Source organism: Aptenodytes patagonicus, chromosome 25, assembly GCF_965638725.1.
Source record: "Aptenodytes patagonicus chromosome 25, bAptPat1.pri.cur, whole genome shotgun sequence".
NCBI lineage: Eukaryota > Metazoa > Chordata > Aves > Sphenisciformes > Spheniscidae > Aptenodytes > Aptenodytes patagonicus.
In genome coordinates, this window is record NC_134973.1 from 3,406,911 (window position 1) to 3,425,348 (window position 18,438).

Consider the following 18,438-nt stretch of genomic DNA (forward strand, 5'->3'; position numbering starts at 1 on the left):
TCTAGGTCTCAATTCCTCTAGTCTCACACAGAGACCTTACCTGATCTCAGTTGTTTTATTCTCCCATTGCTCGCGCTGGGGTCGACAGGCAGGAAATCTTTAAACCAAGTGATCTCTGGGTCTGGGTTCCCGCTGGCCGCACAGAGCATTGTGGCTGTTCGTGTCCGCTCCACCACTTTCAGCTGGGGCCCCATATCAATGTTCGGGAAGCCGGGAGGTAACTGGTCCTCTGGTGGTAGAGAGCAAAGGAAGAGCGGTTAAACATGTGCTAGGGACCGGGGCAGCTGAAGGAGCTGTTCAATGGAATACACCGAAGAACGCATCAGGCAGACTTGCTGCCCAGCACTCTGTGCAATGCAATTTAAAACAAGGCTACAGTAAATGGTCCAGAGATGGTTTGTGAAAACACATTATACAGTAAAATTTACCAGGTTGTCCATTTCGTGTGACTATGCTAATGTCCCACAAGAAGATTCTACATTTAAATGCAATCTATTAAAACCCTTTGGGGCAAGGGAATAGTCATTTCAAAGTTTCTCCAGGTCTTGCACTGAATCCCTCTGTCAGGTAAGTGACTCGCACTTATTTGTTTTTACAGCAGAAGCTGTGCACACATATGGCAAAGATCCCTGCACTGCAGAGTACAGTCTATACAGTCACATTTAAAAGGAGCGGTTCATCTTCTCCCTCCAAACCCCACAGTACGAAACAAACTGCACAAGAGAAATAATGAAAGCGACTACGTGAAAAGGCCTGTCAAAGACACAGCGGAAACTAGGAGAGAAAGGAGAGAAAAATATCATCCAGCTGTAGTTACCAGAGGGGACACACATAACAACAGTAAGCCAAGTGCTGTCAGACAGGGTGTGATTTTTAGATTTATTAATTCAGAGTGCTGCTGCCCTAGAAGAAGAGGGACGTGGCACCAGCACCTAGAAGACGGGCTCAACCGAGCTTCCCGCTTCCTCTCAATCTTGCCTTTGCCTTCACTAATGAGGGTGAGGAGGGCAATCCTAACTGATGCTGACTAATTTGTGATAACTAATACAAAACCCCAGTGCTTCCCCCATAATCTTTGTCACGACCTCCCAACTCACGTGGAAGAGAGCTGTCTTATGCTGGCTGATACAGCTCAGGAACATGCCATTTTTTCCCCCCAGAAAATCAGTCTCTGGGGGAGGGCAGCCTGGAAGGAGGATGCGGGCACCAGGGTGAGACTTTATAGTGATTCTCCGTCATTTCAAGTGAGGCATGTTGAGGAATCACAGCCTCGGGAATCTATGGCATTGAATCCATCCCAAAAGCAGGTAAGGGAACAGAAGGGAAATAACAGAAAGGATTTTAAAAAGGTGGGATTCTTAAAAAAGTAACATACATCACAATCAGCCCCTCACTGAAACCAATGGAAGCTCTCACAACAGCAGCAGAGACGGGCTGGAAACCCTTGCCTTGGTTGGGAAACATCCCTGCCAACTGCAAACACAGCAAGAGCTCATTTCCTACTGTTGGCACGTTACGTATCAGAAGCAATGGAGCCAAACTACGTATGGCTGAACCCAGAGACCGTGGAACAAGAGAGAAACCCTGTGGCCTTGCTATGGTGGGTGTCTTTTCTGGTACGAGCAAAGCAGAATTGCCAGACCCCAGTACTGCCCTACGTGAGCTCCAAACACACGTGATTTGGGTAAGAGCTACTCCACACTGCTGTGCCTCGTGCTCAGCTTCTAAAAATCTATGAAAGATCATGAAGGCAGAGCTAAAGGTTTGTGCACTGCTTTGATACCCGAGGCCAAGAAACTCTTATCCAATACCGTTATTAGCAGTGCACAGCTACCGCAGAGAAGAAAAGGGTTTAAATGCCTCAATTGTGTGTTTAAAAATGTGCATTGTTTCCTTCCTTTGACCACTGTTGGAGAGTTATAAAGGATCTATTGTGACTCACTGGAGAGTGAAATGTATTAACCACACCTCTCCTCATGTATCAAAGGCATCTAACCACAAACAAAAACACGTACCATTCTATAACTGCTAAAGTAATACAGATCTCCTAATATGGACAAACTTACAGGGGTATAAAGGCGCAGTCATTTTGGTGTGTCTGAAGCACCTCTAAACCAGGATATTGCATTCTAAATAGAAACATGAACATCTTTAGGGACTAAACCAAACCTTCCAGTTCTCAGTTCACCAGGCTGTGCTTGGGTATCGTAGGAGTCTCCAAACAGCGTGTGCTCTTGCAGATCACGTGTGCTGCAAAACCCTAGCCACCCCCAGGAGTGAGCTCAGGACAGAGGGGCCCTGGGAATTCCTTTGCCTTTGCACAGCTTTCAGCCAGGCTTTTAACGTCTTCTCTTCCCTTCTGCTATTTAACCAGGCGGTGGTGTGTTGTTAAGGAGCCGCGGAGCTGCTGCCGCATTGGCTGCAGATGACATCATTATTGATTACTGCTTTTATCCTGCTCCCTGGTGACGCTACTCTACCTGGCTCAAACCCGCGTCCGTTAATTTCATGAACCAATTAATCCATGGAGAGAATAGCCCTCTTGACTGGCAGGGTGCGTGTGTGAGTGTGCGTGTGTGTGCACGTGCGTGTATGTTGGGGGAGGCCTGGTACAACTATTATTACTGAGTGTTTCTAATTAAACAAAAATGTTAATCTTGCAGCACAATGTGCAGAATTCCTCTGAGTTTAATTAAAACAACTGCGACTAGAGGCGTGATCAGATTTGAGGATCAGATCAGTGGAGGAAGCATCTCTGAACATCACATATTGCACTGATTCAAGTGCTCCGATTTCCTTCCTGCCAGGAAAGTGAAACTGCCTTCATCCCCTAACAATTGGATTCCCTGTAATAATGCAATTACAACCCCAACTCAATCCCCACAAGACATGCACACACATGCCCTGCCACCCTCCCCATCAATCCCCAAACACCAGCCCAAACCTGTTACCAAATAAATAAATAAGGAATGGTTTGGATTGTGAATTCTCTTTCGAAAAGCAGCCCAGGCAACTGCAAGAACAAAAGAACCAAGATGCAAGCTGAAGATGCTTCAAGGGCACATCTGGGCAGCTGCTTGCTGTTGAAAATCATGCTAGCTTATGCAGGCAAATGTCTTCACGTGTTGCGCTTGCCATATTAACAGAGCATCCCAAACACCTCATTCATACCTGCTCTTAGACTGAGTTGTTTAAAGGCCCCCCCCGATGAAAAGCTGGTGAATTACCTCAAGGCCACTGAACAAAGTAGGGTGAGAACGAATAGGGGAGGAGAGATGGATGGAGGCAGGGAGAAAGGAGAAGAGCACTTCAGCATTCATTTATAATAAATCCTACCAGAGGACACGCTCTGTGCTGGGGAACATGCCTCAAACCAACCTGGGCGCATGTGCTGACACACACAGGGTCATACAGAATAAGCAAGGGTCGCCAGCTACAGCAAAGGGAGACATCAGTGCTCGCTGTCTCCTTGTCACTCTAGAAGGTGGCAGCTCTGTGTTTAGCTAATTAGCTGTGCTGGAAATGAGGATGATAAAGAAAGATAAAGCGGGTGTTGCTGCTGCTCTTTTTCCCGCAGGGTGTGCACAGTTGTTTAATAATTTAGAGGAGAAGGAGGGTGTGAGCATGTACAGACGCGCTATGTATTGAATGCAGAAAGCCACAACGAGGATGCTGCCGAAGTGAAGAAGAGAAGTAATTTTTCGCTCTTCTCTGGAGATATGTGGCCCAGCTCATGGATGCTGGCTGGTCTCTAGGCAGTCAACTATCCTCACTTCAGGATGGAAGAACCAAGAACACAGAGACAAAGCAGCTTGAGTGACGCTAGTTTTAAGCAGAATCAGGATCAAAATCCAGCACTCCTGAAACTTGCCCCTGTTCTCTTCATTAAGTTTATGAACACTTACAGCTGCCCCTCCCCAACAGGTATCCTGACATTATGCACCTTGTGAAATTACATCAACAAGTTATTTCCATCAATGTGTACGTACCTGTGTCTTAGTTAACTCTTATTTCACAGCCAAAGACAATTTTAATACATGGAAGAGTCTCAGTAACATGCTCTGTCTGTTGATTCCGTTTATTTTGATCTGAAAGTTTTACTGTGAAAATAGTAACAGCCTAACAATGTTATTAAAAATTTGCAGGCTTATAGACAATAAATATACACTTAGATATGTGTGTTGGACGCCATAACAGTGCAGGTAATACACTGCTTTCCCTACACTAATGTATCCCTATGTACCCTCCTTATAAAGGCATCTGAGTTAAAATCGCTCTGACATTATTCATAAGCTACAGAACTAATCTGCTTTCAACGTGGCCTGATTTTCAGGTCACTACAAGAAAAGAAAAAAAGTCAAGCTTACAGGAAGTCTGCCAAGAATTTTTCAAGTGGCAAGGTTAACATTTCAGAGGGGCCAGCTTCTCTTTAAGATGTGCTCCTGTGGGACTCGATGCTTTCTGCTGAGCATCTAGAACTGATTTTTGTTTACCTTTTGCTGATCTAAAGCCAACAATTACAAAAAACAACAAAACAGCAGGGATCTTGCTAGAACTTTACACATGCCCACACCAGATGTCCTCTTGGAGTAGGAAATATGTGAGGAAAATTTCAGGCCAGAATTGTTAGAGAAATGTATGAACACTTCACAAAAAAAGAATCAACAGGGAATCACTAGAAAGAAGTTCTGAAAGTCTGTCCATAGCAGCCTGAATCATACTCTGGTATTAAGTACCACAGACCTTACATGTCTAATAGCCAGTTTTCCTCAATTTTTCAGAATGCAGTGATCCTCAGGAAAAGATAGCATTGGCCAGTATGCAGCGAGCGATGTATCAGGGCACAGTAAATTTTGTTGTATTACATTTAGCTGGACTAAGCACTGGTTTTTATAGGATCATGCTCCATTTACTAACGACTCACAAAGGGTAACCTCCACGGAACTCCCTCTATCAGCTTCAACAGAGCAAAGAACTAAGCCCATCTGGCCTCTGCTTGAAACCCAGCCTGTGCCTCCCAGCAGCAGAGGCAATGCAGGCAAGAAAGTTGCAGCCAGGCCCCCCTGTACTCTCAGCCCACTCAGCTGCTGACAGAATAGGACGATCCTTCGCAGCATGAGAATCTCTGTCTCAAGCTACTAAAGAAGTGGAGGGAAAGTATAATCTGTGTACAGGAAGCAATAATAATAAAAAAAAATATGTATATCTTTCCTGGGAGCATGGAGCTTAGAGAAACTATACCAACTAGGAGCTGGGGTGCCTGTGCCAACTAGCTTCCTTTCTGCCTCAGTTATAATGAAAAATGACAGCAGCTGGAGTCAACAATAACTGGAAAATGCTTCCCTAAACCACTTTCTCTCCTTTTCTTTGGGCTCTGCAGGAATCAGGTTTGCAAGCACTATGTCTAGCCAGCTGTGGAAAGAACAGCAAGTCTCCACAGCCCTATCAAAACTCAGATCCCTTGAGAAACAGAGCAGGAAGGACAAACAAGCCAGCAGAGCTGGTGTTAAGAGACTCTGCAAGATGAATGGTGTCCATCACAAACTCTGCTTCTCAGAAGCTCCCAAAGGTTTCCTCTCCTGCAGCTTCCTGTTTTTAAGTGAATGCATGTGGATTTCTATTAGGGTCTGATCCAGGAGTAGTCATGTGCATAGGCAAAAAGGGTTTACTCTCTATCCCTTCAGCAGCTGCATCCAGTAAGGAAGAATATATTATTTTTTTCTCTTCTGTTCATGAGACTGTCTGCACTGGTGTTGAGGAAATCCCATAACCGTTCATGCATGTGTATAGCATGAAGGTACACGCACGTATTTCTAACAGGGATTACAACAGCACAGCCAACAGGCTGCAGAATTACTACAAAGCCCATCCTGCAGAGTCTGTGACAGCTGGGGCCCAGGTTTCCGTACTCCACAGTATGCCAAGGTAACAGCTTCTGCAAATGACAGCTCACATTCATCTCCAAGCTGTGGAGCAGCCCCCAACTTTATGCTAAGCATTAGTTCTGAAAGTGAGAGAAGAGAGATGGAAAGGAGGAGGAGGCCTTGCAAGGAAAGATAGAGAAAAGACAAACAGGAGAGTGGCTGAATGCAGAAGCAAGGAGAAAAAAGAGACGAATAGATGCCAGCATGCTAACTTTGTCATTGTGGAGATTAGTGGATTTGTGCTTGGTCCTTTTAACTTTCCCAGCAATTAAAAATGCAGATAAAGAGGAGACAATCTTTGCTGTGTGAAAGCTAAGTAAAGATTAAGGATGGAATAACTCCAACTGAGCAGGGGAGGGGAGGGTATGCTATAAAAACTGCTTCTTTGATGCTCTTCAACGTCTTGGCCCAGGCCTGCAGCTAATTACTGCTCCCCCAAATTTCATTAACTGGGTACCCTAGCTGCTCTTGCACAGTCAGTTAACAAAGCTACCAAACAAGGTCCTGTTAGGCAAACAGAATAGGAGTGCTTGTGAAAGCAGCGCATACAGGAGCAAAGCACACAGTAATAATGTTCTGGTGGGATCAGCAAAGTGCGTAATTAGCCAGGCAGTGGGGAGATGTAGCTCCTGTTCTGTCATCTGTCTCTCTAGCTGACATGCGTATGATGCCAATACCGGAAGGAAGAGCTGCAAAAAGACACGTACAGAGAACCTCGGTCCCTAAGGACAGCCACTGAGCTCAGCTCATCATTTCCCATACACTGCAGCTTTCTTCTGGTGGAGAGTGCCTAAAAAGTGCTGTGAGAATCCAGGGGATTTGTGAGGGCAGCAGCTGGAGGACAACCTTCTCTCTTGCCACTGCTCATAGCTAAATTCAAGGGGTAGAAATTTTGAATATGGTTGCAGGGGCTCTTCTCCCGAACTGTCACAGCTCCCAAGGAATATATGGGAATCAGTGTGAAGAATAAGGCTCCCAGCCCTCTGGAATAACCGCAGCTAGACATACTCTTGTTCATAAAGTGCTGTTTCAATCTCCTGACAGATACATCCCACCACGTACTGCTAACAGAAGGTTAAATGCCATGCCAGGCAAAGGAGCTACACAAAGCTTTAAGTGCACCTACACAAATCTGTCAGGCATGACTGGACCATGGGCACGCATGCTCAAAGGCAGCCAGCATCTTGACAACACAGAGCCTGCCAGGTGGGCAGCAGAAGGGCTATTCCCCTCTACAAGGGGAGGTCAAGGGCTTTGCCATGTGCCCTTTATGTCTGGTCTTTATTTACTGCTGTACATTGGGGATTTGCACACAAATTTCGCTCTGCACTATTAGGGATGTGCTCACTGTCTGTTCAAACAAAAGGATTTAAGATACTCTTGGAGAGAACACTGAAATTGCTGAAGAAAAGGCAACTGGCATACAGACAGAGCTACCACTTGGCCTTATGAGGACCACTCACTGCCTGGAGCACCTAAAACTGTTGTTAGCAATGCTCACTGCAGAAATAATGGCTCTTCCTGCAAGTAACCCTATTCAAAACCCCATGGCTTTTCTATAGCACCTCCTGCTGTTGGCTTCATCAACGTCCAATGCTCCCAAGCTAAACTCCCTTCAGGAGCTCTCGGGCAGTTATCCACCACACTCTTTAAACCAAGATCACTTGCACTGCCCTGTGGTTTGAACACAGAACGCCACGCATCTTTTCCCCTAAAATGGGTCAGTTTTAGCAAGCAGCCTAGCTTAGTGTTTCACATAGAAATTTTACATATCTCCAGGGTAATAAACAGTAAACATCCAGAGGCATCCACAGCAACAGCATATTGTTCCCTCCCCCACATCAAGTTCAGGGAGCATATTTCAAACAGATGACATGAAGGAGGCATCCATGTAAACATCCTCTGTAGTGGGGACAAGTGAAAAAAAGAACCAGAACAAAATGGAGAGGGAAACTGTTTTCTTGGAGAGCGCATGGAGCAAAGGACCTGTGGAAAGAGGGAAGATGCCCAGAAGAAGGGCAAAATAGGTATCTTGCACAAGGGAAGAGGCTGGCATTGCTACCAACGGCGTGAAAGCCCATGCAGATGCATAATCATCTTAGCCTCAGCCCATTAAGTGATTCCTCAATGAAGGTTTTCTTGGGTGTCTGGATGAATGGTGCCACATTTCTGAGGAGAATGATGGGGAGTTTCTGGTCCTGCTCATAAACCTGGGGAAGGAATTTTTATTGGAGGGGAGGGATAGAGTCATAGGATAATTCAGGTTGGAAGGAACCTCAGCACATCACTCAGTCAAACCTCCTAAAGTGGTCCAGTTTTAGCTTTGTTTCTTACATGGCAATTTTATGACTCTGGGATAATAACAGCAAACAGATCTGACAGGTCAGAACAAACCGAAAAAAGGAGGACTTTGTGCTTTGGCCACACGTTTTACGATAGCCTTCCCACTCATCTGAAGGAAGGGAGAAGCTGAAGGGTCCCTTCTTCCCTGTGACACTGACACATGGCAGGCAGACATGCTCTTTACCTCGGAGGACGGTGAGCTTGGCATGGACGGTGACCTCCCCATGAGGGTTTTGAGCAACACACTCGTAAATGTTCTCATCCCGGGGAGTCCGGAGGGGCTGGATCCTCAAAACAGCACCTGCACTTTCATCAAATTCAATTGTCTGGGAGATAAAGGGAGACACACGCACATAGTAAGCATCCTTGGGTTGCAAGCAGAAGGTTCATTCCTGCTTCTAAAGGAGGCACCAGCATATATACAAGCACGCACACCCACAATTCAGCAGCTGCCCCACAATCTCCTACACATAACCGACACGGTCAACATGTCTCTCCATTGACCTCAAGGTGACAGAGAACTGTCCCATGCCAAACCCTGTCCCTGACCACTGACCCACTGAAATTGCTATGTACATCTCAAATGCTCTGAAAGAATGAGCCATGGTGATGGTGTGGGGGGGGTGGGTATTCAGAGTACAACTGTGATGAAGGAGGAGGAAACAGACCAAGTGAAAACAAAATAAAAATGAACCCCCGCCTTGTTCCTCCATCTGCATGGGCAGCTGACACCACAAAGCTCCTCTCAGCACACAGCTGCCTGGCAGGGCTGAGTCCCACAGCAAATTCCACAGGATGACCTCCTAGTCCTTGTTCCTCTACTCTCATTTCTATCTAAACAATGCCAATTGCTTGGGTCTGGTTGCCAGCAACTGTAATGTTTACTCCAGGCTGTCCCAGGGTTAAAATAATGAGCCATGGATGAGTATGAAAGGTGCTGAAGAAGTACCAGCTTAGTTGGGGTTTCTTAGGGAAGGAAGAAGGCAGCTTTATATTATATCCCAGGAGGGGGGAAAAAACCAACAAAACAAAAGGAAAAACTCTAATAACCTAAGTGAGCCAAGTTCTCTCTTGCTTTGGAACAAACCCAGCTGTTGACATGGCCAAGAGCTTGCATTTCACTCCTCCTGCTGTTAAAACTCCTCCCCTTCCAAACCTCCCTTTATTACCAGGTCTGAGAATGGCCAAAGAGCAGTAGCTGCTTTGTGTCAGTCTCTCTCTCTTTATACACATACAGACACAGATTTCAAGGACATCTCTTACCTCAAACCTCTGAGAGTTCACTTTCTTCCCTTTCTTGTTCCAGGTGACCCGTGGCTTTGGGTCTCCAGTCGCTTGACATACAAAGGAGGCCACCCCTCCTGACACGCCAATTTGGTCCACAGGTTTTTTAATGAACACAGGGGGACCTTTAAGAAAATAAGAAATATCATCATTGGCACAAGGAAAAGACAGACTCTGATAAACACTGTTTGTAATTAATAGTAGCATTATCACTGCTATTCTCTAATCATCCCAGATGAAATTAAACCTCTTGGCCTTTTAGGAACAAACAGTCTTTACCTCCACTTTACATATGAAGAAGCTACAGCACAAAATGATTAAGGGCCTGATCCTACAAAGAGATTTCAATGCGATGATGTTGCAAAGCCTCTTCTACTTCTGAAAAGTGGACTTTTAAACTGCTTTGCACAGGGGAAATTGACCTTGCAAAGCCCATCTAGTGATCATCACCAAAAGCTGGTAGAGCTGAAAATAACATCTAGAAACACTGAATTGCACTCCCCAGATCCTAGCGGATGACCAAAACACCAAGAAATGGGGGAGATTTATAGGAACACACCCAAGGCAGGCGTAAAAGGTGGGAGAAGGACTGTGAAATAAATGGAGCAGGAACTTGGCACATAGAGATTTCGAGGATGATGGTGTGAAATAGGCTGATGCCAGTGGCTTTAGGATGTGAAACCTCCTCGGCTTGTAGTACCTCTTGTTTTTATCTGCAAACCTTTCCTCTGGCCCTCACTGGTACATTTACACAGCAACAGGTATGCCATCCTTTGGAACAGTCAAGTTGATAGGATACAGCCCAACAAACAAGAGTTGTGATAATTTCAAAACAATCCAGTTGTCAAGACCAAGAGCATGGCAGCCAAGTCTGCAGTCTGCTCCTGCAGTTCCCCCTTCCCCTCTTCTCATCATGAGACATCTGAGAAAAACAAGGAATTCACGCTGCTGAAGGAAGAAGTCAAAAGCTCCTCAAACTCCTCTCATAACCAGATGCTCAAAGGTGCAAGTGATGCCTGAACAAACACACTCAGAGCCTGGGGCTGCATTTTAGCCACCCTGGACCCAAAGGAACAACACGTGAGCTTGCAGCACCTCTCCCTCACCCCCTGCCACTGATTTCCATCCATGTCTGACTACCTTCAACAGCACTTCTGCAAGGAGGGGAGAGGATGCTGGGATGGGCTTTCTGACCAAGGAAGGTGTCAAGGGCCTTCTCATGAGAGGAAGACGAGGCCAGGAGTGTTCGTGCAGAGCCCATATTGCCTCTACCCTCAGGGAATCCTCCTTCCATGCTCTAACCTGCTTTCCCTGCACAGTTTCCTCTCATCTAGTTAGTTTAAAATTTATTGAAATATTTAAATCACAAGGCCACAGCTGTGTTCAAATAAAATCGCTCAGATCATAAAGTTGCCGTCTGTTATTCTCGAGAAAAGTAGACCACGTGACTCTGAAATGTGTATATTTTTATGTATATACTCAGAGACTATAAAATAAAATGTAAACAGCCTACCAAAGAGCTTAAGAAGAGGGCAAATGGTAGCTAGAGAGAAGTCTCCACGGTCTTTTAGGGGTTGAAAGACAAAAGGAAGCATTCTCCCCTTCCCTGCCTGGTGTGGCCAGCAGTATATAAATAAAAGCCACTGAGCAAGCTCATGTGATGCAATCAGGCATTTGTTTCCACGCTGGAGGTAAATACAATTTGCTGGAGCTGTTTATGTCCCACCAAATGCTCTGTGTACAAAGCATCGGATTTATAAATATCCAAATCTATATTTAGAGGTCAGAGTCTTCTTTGCAATGTTACAGCTAAAGGTTATCAAGCAAGTCCCTCTGGAGATACTGGCACTGGGGAATCTGTCTTCCATCTGAGAAAGGCAAAACCAAAACTTTTCTTCAGGCTAAAATATAAATGCTCACTCTGCCCGCAACCTGACTTCCTTCCTCTCTTCTCCTCAGTTCAGTATCTGAAGAGTTTGCAGAAGTCAATTCTGAAGGTACAGCCAAAAACATCCAGGGCTTTTAAGAACACTTTATTGATGCAAGTTCATTTCCTAAAATAAAAGCCCCTAATAATCCTTAATGTCACATATACATTTAAATGGGTGCAAGCAATATGATGACAGCACAGCTGAGGAGAAAAATAAGGTTCTATTTCTGTCCTGAAAAAAGGGACGATGCTCCAAAAAATAGTGAACTTGGAGTCATTGCTCAGCATCCCTTTCTGGGGACCTCTGTTGACTCAGTGTGTGGAAAGAGGGAAGCTGAGTTGCTCTGTGAACACTGCTTTCCTGAGCTCACTGCAACGCTGAACTGCCTACGACAAATTCACTCTTACACAGCGAGACACAAAAGAAAAGAAACCAAAGAAAAATCTCTATCAAACAACCTATTAGATTTTGCTACTCACTTGGAAAACTGGTGAAAATCAAAGCTAAATTGTTGATTTTAAAATTGCCCAAGCCTCTGAGCTTCAGACTTTGATTCTTCCCCCCGCCAGATCACCCACTGCACTCTCCACCTATGCAGCCCTAGTCACTGCAGCACTTGTCACTCCAGCCCACGCCAATCGCAGAACAACCCTCTCCCCTCTGGGAAAGAGAAAGCCAGCGCTATCGCAGGCAAGGTGGTGATGATACAAAGCTGAAACAAATTCCTACGTGCTGCGTAGGACTGCCACAGCTCTGCCGTGCCAGGTCCAGCCTGCAGCGAAACATGCAGTTAGAATTCAGTCTTCAGCTCTGCAAATCGCTTTAAAAGCCTCCAAAAGCAGGAACCAGGTGTCATGTGAAAGTGAAACACTATCAGCCCACTCAGAGGGGCTTATGTGTTTCCCCTCATTTGCCAAGACTGCAGGACCTCAGTTTTAAATAAATAAATAAAAATCAGAGACAGGCATTTTCCAGATGACATACTTGCAATCCAGGAGATTTTATATCACTTCACCAATCTTCCCTCATGGAGAGCTGAGAACAAGTCAGTCCTGGAAAGACTGAGTTTGAGTTCCACTGAGGTCCAGTGGTCACAAGAGATTTTTCTTTTTTCCCCCTTCTCTGCTTGCAAAGTAGCAGAACCTGGTTTTTTGCAGTATCAAAACAGGAATGGAAAAACCTGGAGCTTAAAAGAATCTTCCTACTACGAGAGGCTTCCTGAGAGGTCTGGGTCTCTGGAGAGAAGGTTGAAAAGACCGGATGGCTGCTGTGTACCTGTGATTCTTCTCTACAGCTTAATGGAAAGCCATCAAGTCAAACTGAACCTTTCACTCCTGCTCACCGCCTACGCACTTCCCAAAAGCAACAGCCGTGGCAAGCGACACGCTGGATAGTTGCCACAGATTGTAAGGAAGAGACACATATTCGCCATCCATCCCATGCTCTGTAATCGCATCCGCAAAGACGATCAGCACACATTGTCTGCCCTCTGACCTAACCTCTGCCACCCCTTCCAGACAGCTCTGCTCCTGCCCTGCGTCCCTGATTGCTGTTGAGGGTAGCTCATGGGACCATGCACTCACCCTCCCGGTCACCCCCTGTGCAGACAACCTCCTGGCTTCACTTTCCAAAGCACAGGCCTAGAGAAACATGGGTGGTGCCGGCATCTGTTCAGAAGGGACATAACACACATTTGCTGCTGGGATTTTGTGAAATCTAACACAGACTTTGAGAAGAAGCTGCGAGGTGCTAAGGGTGGGATCTCCTACTCATCCCCGAGGCACACGCACTAGAGGGGCATGGTACGACATCAGCCCATGTACAAGGGCTGCACACCAAGGCAGCTTTCCTCACAGAAGAGGAAAATGCTGCTGCCTCACCTCTTCTTCCTCCTTTCATGTGACACCAAAGCAGAAAAAGTTCTTCAAATGCAGTCATGTAAAAAAACCCCCAACATCTCCCTGCTAATGATATACAGATGACAAAACAGTCTGAGAAGCTTTACAGAAAGGAAGCTTGAAAGATATAGCAGTGGGGAAAAGGAGGGGACATCTCACCCTCTAAACCCAAATGTCCCTCAGGAACTGCTGCCATGGTGAATAGCAGGTGATGGACAAGGAGCGAGGGAGACAGGCCAGCCACCATATGCCTGTCTGAAACATCAAAAGCCAAAGCCAGAGAAAGGGATGGAGAACCCAGAGGTGGTTTGAGGGATGGGAGAGAGGCAGGAGTACAAATGGGCGTAACATATCTGAGCTGACAGCTGAAGGGGAGCAGGGTGCAGGGAGGAGAAAAAGAAAAAGCACAGTTATGAACTTGCACCACGGATCCTTCTTCCTCGCCTCCTGTAAGCCTGGTCTCCAGACTGAGATGGCTGCCCCTCCTGCCAGCACTGCAGGTGGGTTTATGGAGGGACAAGGAGGTCAGGGATGCATTTAGCCTCGCAGACCACACCAGAGGATAGGAGCAGCTTTCTCCATGCTACCCCAGTATGCTCCAGCCACAAAATGGGAGAGACAGCCTGAAAAGCTGAGGGGAAAACTCGCACCAGTTCAGCTAAGGCAGTTGAATGAAGCCTCGGCGGTGCACAAGGCTGTGTAAAACCAGTATGGCAGGTGCCAGCCCACTTCCCATCTCTCCAGGTAGTTTCAGGGAAGGCTGACAAGAGTTAGCCCAAACCAGGGGAAGGAGAGAGGCAGGTCACAGTGGGAAAATACTGACTTCCCTGGGCCTTTCTGAGACAAAATTGATTCTCAAAGCATTTTGTGCCAGCCTGACAGATCGATACCCTGACATCCTCCCAGCCACCCTCAGCCAAAACACCCTGGTACTGGCTCAGGAATACGGGACAATTTGGGAAACGTATGGGGTTGGCCAACAAGAGCAGACTGAAGACAGCCCCCTGCCCCTCCAGCCTGGGCTGCACGAGCACACACACACAGCCAGACCCTGTCCCACACCATGAAGATCTTGAGGTAAAACCCTCAGTCCCGTTACATGCAGGACTGACCAGTGGCACGCAGCCCTCCACCTCTCCGCCATGGGGGAAGAGAAGACCCCACACAATATGCTGCCAAAATGGCTGGGAGACCCAACTGTGACCTAAATTGCTCCTCCCTCCTGAGCTACAGCCCGCCAGCTTTGGGGCAGGTCCAAGACAGAAAGCTGCTCCCACAAGGAGAGGGACAACGTGTCCGCCATGTCCTCTTCCACCTACTCCCCACAGGGGAGGCCTGGAGGCACCACCGCCATAGTAACAGGCCTGTGTCCCCGCCTCGGCGAAGGCCCAACTCACGGCCCCTCAGTCGCCAAGGAAAAGTCCTGAGGATGGTCCCTGACCATATTACTGTATTATTTGCCCCAGCTTTGGGTAGGAAATGGGCAATGCGCGTGTAAACCATTCCCCTCACCCCACAGGCCCTCCCTGAGGGGGCTCCACACCTCTGCTTCCTCCTGAGCCCCCCAGCTCTCTCCCCTCATCTCCAGCCCCACAGCGGGGACCTGGTACTGATTTTAGATGGCAAAATTCACCTCTGTGCTTAACACCCCCCCTTCTGCAGCCCCCTCCTGCCACCCCCAGGAAAGCACCTCAACAATGGACCACAAATAAAAGACAAACCACTTACTCTTTCAGCTGGCCCCAGCACAGAGAGCAGCGTGAGCCTGGCTGAAAGGGCCCCTTGCCCACAGTGGCAGCAATCCATGGAGATAAAAGAAAGCCAGCTACGAAATGCATATTTTAAAAGGTTTTGCTTCCATTTCTGGTGCCCCCAGTCCCCACTGTCAGTGCTCTGGTGGAGGCCCACGCACCAGTCCTGCTGACCCATGGCGCCGGCACATGAAGCGCCAGGTTTCAGCTCCTCCTTTGCTGGTGAATAAACACTCATTATCCCCACCCTGGGGAATGGAGGGGGCTCTCCGCTGCACCGGCTGTACAGACACGCCACAGAAACTAAAGCAAAAGCAAGAGCACAGCAGGCAGGCCATTTTCTTGCTGTTTGGACGGCTTATCATAGCCTTCCTAAATGCATATGGCAGCCAACCTTTTGTCCACTGTTCCTGGTCGACCTTCAATAAACAGCCCCGTGGTGCTGAGCCCGACATTTCCCTCAGGAGCTGCCCACTGTGAGAGCGTACCCACGCTACAAGAGAGATTCTGGGCACATTAGCCAACAACAACCTTTACCCTAGCTCAAAAAAACGGAACAGGTCAAAATTCACCTTTTTGTGCATATACACACACACACACACACATATATGCACCTCTACCTTTCAAGAAGAAAGGTAAAAGATGAGGCCATTAAGCCATTCATGGTCAATGTTATTTTGCTGTTAGCGTTAGCCCACCCCAATCTGCTCTTCCAGGCTCCAGATGATTCCCATAATCGGGATCCAGATCTCTGTCTCTGACGCAAATTCGGCTGACCTTGGGCACTCACCCTTCCCCACACCTCAGTCTGCCACACGTAGCACGGAGTTGACAATCCTCATTTCTCACACCTGCCTGCCTGCCTTGGTCTAGACACTACAAGCAATTTGGAGCAAGGGATGGTCTCAGAACAGAGCTGTTCAGCACTCAACACCGTAGGTGGTGTTGCACACAACTACAGCCTCTAAATACTGTAATACAAACAAAAGAAAATAATCACAAAAAAAAAATCACTAGAGACAGAACTCAGAGACCTTCTTCCACACGTACTTCTTGGTGGGAGAAGAAGATAAAAAACAAAAGCCAGACAAAAGCTTTGCAATCTCCCAACAACCAGGTCATGTTAGCTTGAACAGGGACATCTCTCTTCATTATTTCTCACCCCTCGCTAACTTCAAGAGCAACCAGGAAGGAATCCGATGGCGTTCTCACTGGCATGCAAAAGGTTAAACCCCCCCTCTTCTTCTCCTCTTCCTCCTCCCCCTTCCCTTTGGTTTTTGGGGCTGAAACTTTCTGCTGATCTAGTGAAACTCCATCTCCGTTTTCCACAACTGCTGACAGGCTCACAATCGGAGAAGGAGCACAAGGTACTCCCCCAACTACAGCCCTGGGTGGTAATGCTTTCATCTCCCCTCCTAAAAACCTCTCCAAGAATGTGAGATCTGGGTCCGGCCATGCACTGAGTGTTTGTTTGCTGGTTTAGGAAACGCGTTTTACACACATGTGCTGCTGCAGTCCATTTGCGTGCAGCAGATGCATGCCCTGCATTTGAGGGATCAGGATGGGAGTGCTGAGCTGCTGGGGACAGCCCGGGAGGCATGGCCAGAGGAACAGCTTTGTCACACCAATGAATGGGGGAGCTAAAGAGAGGAGCAGAGGGTAGAAAGGATGGGAAAATCAGTGGGGATAAGGAGAGAAGCGATCAACAGGGAAAATGCAAGAGAACTGGAGCAAGATGGAGAGGAGGGTGGTGTTCAGAGCCAGAGCAAGGAAGTGAAGATTAGATATAGGAGACAAACCACGGAGCAGATGAAAACAGGAGAGAGCAGCCAAATTTGAGACAGATGGAGAGTGGGGAGCAAGAATGCGATGTTTGGAATGGGTACGTATTGCAAAGCAGCGGCATTAGGGAGTGGGGGAGCTTGCAAGAGGGGTAGAGGCAAGAAAGATGGCTCCATAATTTACATTTTTCTTCACGAGAGGAGCGAGAGCTGCAAACTGGGAGCAGGACTGATGCGGGCTGTGGGGAGGGTCTCTATGGAGACACTCAACAAGATTGAAACCCCTCCTTGGAGGGGTCCTGCAGAGACTCTGGTCCCCTTGAAATCCAGGGTTTTACTGACAGATTTTGCACTTTTTTTCCGAGGGCTGTTTCTCAGTGCCTCACAAATAAAATTAAAATGAGGGTTTTCTGACAGAACAAACAAACAGGGAGTGAATTATATTCCATTCCCCCGTCAATAACTTCTCCCCAACCCAGTCGTCTTATCATCATAAAAAGTCCATTAAGCAGTAATTGGGGAGGCAGCAGAATGCAGGGCTGGTCCATGAAACAGAAGCACACTCGCTCCCCAACTGGCCTTTTCTGGGAAGGCAGACAGGATAATTATAGGCTTCAGACAGACTTCCTCTTACTGTCAGCAGCTCTTGGCTCCCTTCAGGGAAATGGGACTGGCAAGGTTGGGGAAAGGAGGGTAAAAAAAGATCGAGGACGTTTTTTTAGAAGTGAAATACTTCCACCTTGCTATTCCCCTGCTGCTGATCCACCAAAGCCCTTACCTGACTCAGAAAAGCTGGGCTAAACACAGGTGAATGCAGGCTTTTCCCCTGTTGGACACGGGGGAATGTCACTTGAAAGACTACCCCCTCTCCTTTCTTGCAAGGCCCCAGAGAAGGAAGGACAGCAGTGAAGGATGTGACCCAGCACAGGATTTAACACAAGCAGAAAATGGGTGAGAAAGATCAAGAACTCATTTCATACGCCTTTACTACTCTGGCTGTCCAACAGCCCCAACACCTGCTCCTTTCTGACGCCTGCCTGCGCTGCCAGCTCCCACCTTTCCCCTCAGCCAGGATGAGGCAGTAGACCCTTCCTAGCCAGCACCACGCCAAGCTGTTCTTGCCATGAGGCTTGTAATTTTGGGGATCTGGCACATCCATACAGCCTTCAGGCTCCTATTTGCAATGCACTCAGATACAGACCCTTTGGAAGAGGAGGTACGAGCCTGCAGCAGTGGAGGCAGGATGAGACTGAGGCTACCAAAGATCTGTTCCTAGTTCTGACACCCAAGGTGAGAAAAACCACATTATCCTGCCTGCTGGAGGGGAAGCATAATCCTTCCTTCTGGTCTATTTAAACTGCTAGTTTTCAGGGATGGGACCATGCCTTATTGCATGGGAACAGCAGCGAGTACGAAGTCATCCAGTTTCGGCAGGACTTCTCCAGGCTACCATCGTACATCCATATGTATAGAAAGGATCCTCCTTTCTCTACAGCACAAAGCGTATTTGTCACTGCCACAGATCA

General features: G+C 47.3%; 1 protein-coding gene across 13 annotated transcripts in view; it reads right to left on the bottom strand.

The window, feature by feature from the left end:
• PTPRS (protein tyrosine phosphatase receptor type S) overlaps window positions 1-18,438 on the bottom strand; it is a 165,074-nt gene that overhangs the window by 71,883 nt on the left and 74,753 nt on the right. For all 13 annotated transcript variants that reach the window (XM_076359506.1, XM_076359511.1, XM_076359504.1 and 10 more), the window contains 3 exons: window positions 9,531-9,676; window positions 8,452-8,593; window positions 41-229 (listed from right to left, as the gene is read on the bottom strand). In XM_076359506.1, the coding sequence (XP_076215621.1) occupies window positions 41-229; window positions 8,452-8,593; window positions 9,531-9,676 (477 nt within the window). The remainder of the gene's footprint in view (window positions 1-40; window positions 230-8,451; window positions 8,594-9,530; window positions 9,677-18,438) is intronic.